General features: G+C 37.0%; 1 protein-coding gene across 2 annotated transcripts; it reads left to right on the plus strand.

The window, feature by feature from the left end:
* The first annotated feature begins 2399 nt into the window (after nucleotides 1-2399).
* LOC145001245 (pentatricopeptide repeat-containing protein At5g66520-like) lies at nucleotides 2400-4994 on the plus strand. Of its 2 annotated transcripts, none has more exons than XM_078960605.1 (3): nucleotides 2400-2745; nucleotides 2859-2925; nucleotides 3041-4994. In XM_078960605.1, the coding sequence occupies exons 1-3, from the start codon at nucleotides 2564-2566 to the stop codon at nucleotides 4889-4891; spliced, it is 2100 nt and encodes a 699-aa protein (XP_078816731.1). In that variant the 5' UTR covers nucleotides 2400-2563; the 3' UTR covers nucleotides 4892-4994. The 2 variants fall into 2 exon arrangements, with proteins under 2 accessions (XP_078816731.1, XP_078816732.1); XM_078960606.1 differs by having other exon boundaries at nucleotides 3036-4942.
* Nucleotides 4995-5580: the final 586 nt, after the last annotated feature.

The following is a 5580-nucleotide window of genomic DNA, read 5'->3' on the forward strand; positions in this document are numbered from 1 at the left end:
TTTGGGTTGATCTAATATGATAAAGGTAAGTTTCCATAAGATAAATATGAAAAAATCCCGATTTTGGCTCTTCCTGATGCCCGGACTCGCCGAGTACCCACTCTGGACTCGCCGAGTCCATGACTCAGAATCACCAAATTCGAATTTTGCAGGTAAGATTCAAACAATCAAGCAACAATTTAATAGAAACCAATCTAGGCTCTGATACCACTGATGAGTTTTGTCCATATGAACATTCCTATGTGCACATGCAAACCCTAATGCTTGGATCTAGGTTTCTCTAATTAAACATGCATTGAATCCAAGACTTCTAATGGCTAATAATGTATAAGAACAATACAAAACTAGAGTTAGAAGCTTACTTTGAAACACTTGTTTGATCTTCTTGTTCTTGGAGCTTTAGAGTCACAATTGTCACTCCTCTAATGGCTTACAAACACCAACTAGCAAAGAGAATGATTTGAGAGAGAGGAGAGAGGAGGAAATCGGCTAGGGTTTCCTTGCTGTAGAGGAGGTGCCGATTTCCCTATCCCAAGGGGTCTATTTATACTTGTAAGGCTCCTAGGGTTTCACCCTTAAACCCTAATTGGATAACTTAGACTCTAAGCAATCCTAATCCTTTCCTTAGATAATAATTGGACGATTTGAGGCTTATCCTAGCCCTAGAAACCGTCCAAACCCTATCTCTTAAGGATTCATAGCCCAAGGTGTAACTATCAAACAATTGACAGTTTATACCCTCTTATTTAATTAATCTCTTTAAGTCACCAAATTAATACTAATTAATCTATGACTTATATTAATCAAATAACAATATTATTACTCCTTATATTATTCTCATAATATATTAATAATATCTATTCTCTCATAATAAATCATCCTGTCAAGTTGCTATGGTGAAGGCAACCCAAAAGGACCATGTACAATCGGGTCAAATACTTGCCTAATATAGTTGCAGTCTTAGACACTATTCCAACAGTTTGAACTATTTCCCAAAAAAAAAAAAACAACAAGTTGCTGAGATCATTTTTGCAATTTTATCATTACTATATTACTTTTGGTACACCACTCTTTGATACTCGCCCTCCTCTTACCTCCACGATTTTCACGATCTAAAGATCGATGATCTTCTTTTCCCCTTTCGTGATTGTTACATGTTGCCATAAGCATGTGTAACACTGGTACAACTAAAGAGCTCTTTGAGCAACCATATTCGCTTCCACAAAGCAAGGCTACAATCGTGGAACTTAGATTATCAATTCATGACCATGCCGATAAATTTGGGAAGTTTAACTCGGAATCCTAGTGAGTTAACCACAAAAAACATACAACCATCATCAAAGGAAATTGGCAACGTAAACATGGAGCGGGATTGTGATATTCTCATTTTATTTGGATTTAGGTTCTTCATGTTAATTTTCTTTTATCATTCTTGTGTATGTAACCAACCCTTGTGCTTTAAAGGCAACTAAAGGCAAAAAGTCATAAAAGGGGCAAAATAATAAGTTTATTTATGTTAAAAAGAAAAAAATATATTACGAGAGCATCCACAATGTATTGAACTCTATGAAGTTCAATGAATTGCCACATCATCATTCTATAATTCATACAACTCTATGATTTTTTTTCATATAATGCATTGAACTCTACAAAGTTTAATATAATATTATAAAAGGTAATTTATAGTATACATTTAAGAATTAAAAACTTTTATTTTTTCCATTGAAGAGTTCAATGACCATTGAACTTAAAATCCATTGAATGCTAATGTGACATCTCACAATGGTAGGGTTTCATCAACTAAATGACACAAATACTTATCAACTCATTCAACTCTCTTACTAGACTCACCATTATGAATATTCCGAGTATGATATGTAGGAGAAAGAACATTAAAGGCAACATAGGACCGATTGTGATGAAAGAGGGTATTTGGTGTGTAATTTCACTTCAAATGCGAATAATGCATTTGCACATGATGATTGAAACCTTCTTCGAACACAAACTAAGTGCACATGAATTATAAACAAGTTGTTTTGTTACCATCATTGATTGGTGGGGATTTGGAGATGTGGTTGTGAACGTAGAACAATAGAAGTCGAGGAGAAGGTGGTGAGGGTGATTCAGTACGAGGGGAAGAGAGATGAGAGTTGTCGGTCGTAGTAATATAATAATTATTTAATGTTAAATATAATATATCCATAAGATAAAGATAAGGCTAATATAGTCAACTTATTTGGAGTACAACGTTACAAAAATATAAATAAGGATCAAAACTATAAGAAAAAAAAAATTATACCAAAAATACAAAAATCAATTAAGATCATGGACCGAAACTGTAATTTACTCGTTATCTTTTAAGATTGCGTAGATTTTTTATTATATGAACTAGGCAACGAACGGATAATCGTCTAGCTCCATCTCTACACCTGACACGCCTCCCCTTCAATTGTTAGTCTTCAATTGCAAGCTCCCCTGTCATCCATTTTTGCTGCATCTTCGTACTTCCTTGTAGCGGCGCAGAGCGATTCATCAGCTGCTTTCATCTCTGCAGTGATTCGGGATGCTTGAAATCATGCCAATAAACGGTCTTTCTGTGGAACCCGCAAAGCTACCTTCATTTCCATATGCTACTAAGAATGGTGGTTCCAAGAACAAGTCTCGTAGGTCTCTACGGTGCAGTGCAGTGATCCTTAATTTGCCTACCGATTATCTCCCAAAGGGCAACAATACGCTGATCAGTAGGCAAGTCAATTGGAATTTTGATGATATACAGTTTGTGTTCAATTTATCTTCAGATCAAATGATCTCGTCTGTATATTCAACACATGTGATGTTTGCTTGGTTTACATGTTTAGGTTTGTGATGTCCAACCCCAAACCAAATGCCCTGGATTCGTCGAAAAAAGGTCTTCATCTGCTTAAGGTGCTTCAACCCCTCTCTATTTGATACGAAACATTGTTTTTGTGTGACAATTCTAGTTCTTATTAGCATGTTTTAGCTCTCTGGTGAATGTTGTTTTTTTGTTAACTCAGTCCAGCTCCATGAAGGCCTAGAGTCATGCTCAACGATGGAGGAGCTGAAGCAATACCACTCCCATATCATCAAACTTGGCCTTTCATATGATAACGATGCCATCGGTAGGATCATCAAGTTCTGTGCTATCTCAAAAAACGGCGATTTGGGTTATGCACTAAAGGTGTTTGACAATTTGCCAAAACCAGACACATTCATTTACAACACCATTTTTAGGGGTTATCTCCAATTCCAACATCCCAAAGAATGCATATCTTTGTACTCCCAAATGTTACAAAGTTCTGTTCCGCCCAATAAGTTCAGTTTCCCTCCTGTCACAAGAGCTTGCTCTTTACACAACGCCATTGAAGAAGGCAAGCAAGTTCATGCCCAGATTTTGAAATTCGGATACTCTTCAGATGGGTTCTCTCAGAACAACTTGATTCATATGTATGTAACCTTCAAGAACTTGCAGGAAGCAAGGAAGGTGTTCGACAAAATGCCTCACCCAGATCCCATCTCTTGGACAACACTAATTACTGGCTATTCCCAACTGGGTTACATCAACGAGGCACGCAAAGTGTTCGATAAAATGCCAGAAAGAAACCCTGTTTCCTGGAACGCCATGATTTCTGCATACATCCAAAGCAACCGTTTCCACGAAGCCCTTCAATTGTTCAACAATATGCAATCAAACCACATCAAATTGGACAAATTTGTAGCAGCAAGCATGTTATCAGCATGTACAAAACTCGGAGCATTAAAACAAGGGGAATGGATTCACGATTACATCAAGAGAAACGGAATCCAAATCGACCCAAAACTCGCCTCCACCATCATCGATATGTACTGCAAATGCGGTTCACTCGAAAAGGCACTCGAAACATTCAACGAGTTAACCAAATCCAAATCCAATTCCGATTCCGATTCCGTTTCCGTTTCCGTTTCCATCTCCTCTTGGAATTCCATGATCGGGGGATTCGCGATGCACGGAAAAGGCGATTCCGCCATCGACCTCTTCAAGAAAATGGAAACGGAATCGGTATCTCCGGACTACATTACATTCGTGAACTTACTAAGCGCGTGTGCTCATTCCGGATTAATCGAACAAGGTCGTTATTATTTCAAACACATGGTGGAATCTCACGGGATTACACCCGGAATGGAGCATTACGGATGCATGGTGGACATGCTCGGAAGGGCCGGAATGTTCGATTCCGCCATTGACCTTATAAACGAGATGCCAATGAATCCAGACGTGGGTGTGATGGGTGCACTTCTTGGAGCTTGTAAAATCCATAACAATGTCGAATTAGGTGAAAAAATCGGGGAAAAAGTCATAGAATTGGAGCCTCATAATAGCGGAAGATATGTATTATTAGCTAACATATACGCCAACTCATCAAAATGGGAATCCGTTGCTAAAATTAGGAAGCTCATGAACGATAGAGGCGTTAAAAAAGAACCGGGTTTTTCACAAATCGAAATCGAGGGTTGTATTAATGAGTTTATTGCAGGGGGGAGAGTTCATCGGGATTCGAAACAGATATATGAAAAAGTCAACGAAATGTTGAATTCGATTAAATCTATGGGATATGAACCGGAAAGTGAGAATGTGTTGCATGATATTAGTGAAGAAGAGGATGTGGAAAACCCGGTTTTTTATCATAGTGAGAAACTAGCGATTGCTTATGGTTTGTTGAAAGGTAAACCGGGGGAGGTTTTAAGGATTACTAAGAATTTGAGGGTGTGTAAGGATTGTCATGAGGTGAGTAAATTGGTTTCCAAGTGTTTTGAGAGGGAAATAATTGTGAGGGATAGAAGTCGATTTCATCATTTTAAAGATGGCGTATGTTCGTGTAATGATTATTGGTGATTTTGTACTCTTAGTGTAGCAACTAAAGTAAAGAGTTTACTTCATTTTGCACATTTTTATAAACCATTGTTCTAATTTACACACTATATACATTCCTTTTTCACATGTAATACATAAACGTGTGTTGACAAGTGCTATGGAATACAAAAATGCAACCCTGTCTTTGATCTTGTGGCAACATGGTTTTACAAAAAACAACTTAATGTAAGTTATATGAATGTAGCGGAAATAACAGATAAAATTTTATTCCCTAAGCTATTGATTAAAATTGTCGGTATTCGTTTCTTGATATTGTAGGGTTCCTTTGATATATGAAGCAGTGACAAAATCAGTTTACGTCTATTGGTTTCTGTTGACAAAACCTGTTTTCCATGTGGTAAAACTGGTTAATCCGTAAAATCTGATAATTAGGATTGGATTTCTGGTTTGTAATAAAAAACGGTTAAGTTCAAGTTAACTCAATTAAAATTAATTACATATTACAACTCAACCTGCTAATTTTAGATTGGTTTAGTGGGTTGTGTTGATTTTTACCGGCTCTATTTGATCGCTTTGATAAGTCGTCGGTATTCATAGTGTAAAAGTCTTAACATATTATATATAGTATTAAAAACTATTTTGGCTTATGAACACTAACCATTTGAAGTCCGATTCAATTTGGAGTTATGTACAGTTAGCCATGTGTTTAT

The sequence above is a fragment of the Lactuca saligna genome, chromosome 6 (assembly GCF_052625555.1).
Source record: "Lactuca saligna cultivar CGN05327 chromosome 6, ASM5262555v1, whole genome shotgun sequence".
Taxonomy (NCBI): Eukaryota; Viridiplantae; Streptophyta; class Magnoliopsida; order Asterales; family Asteraceae; genus Lactuca; species Lactuca saligna.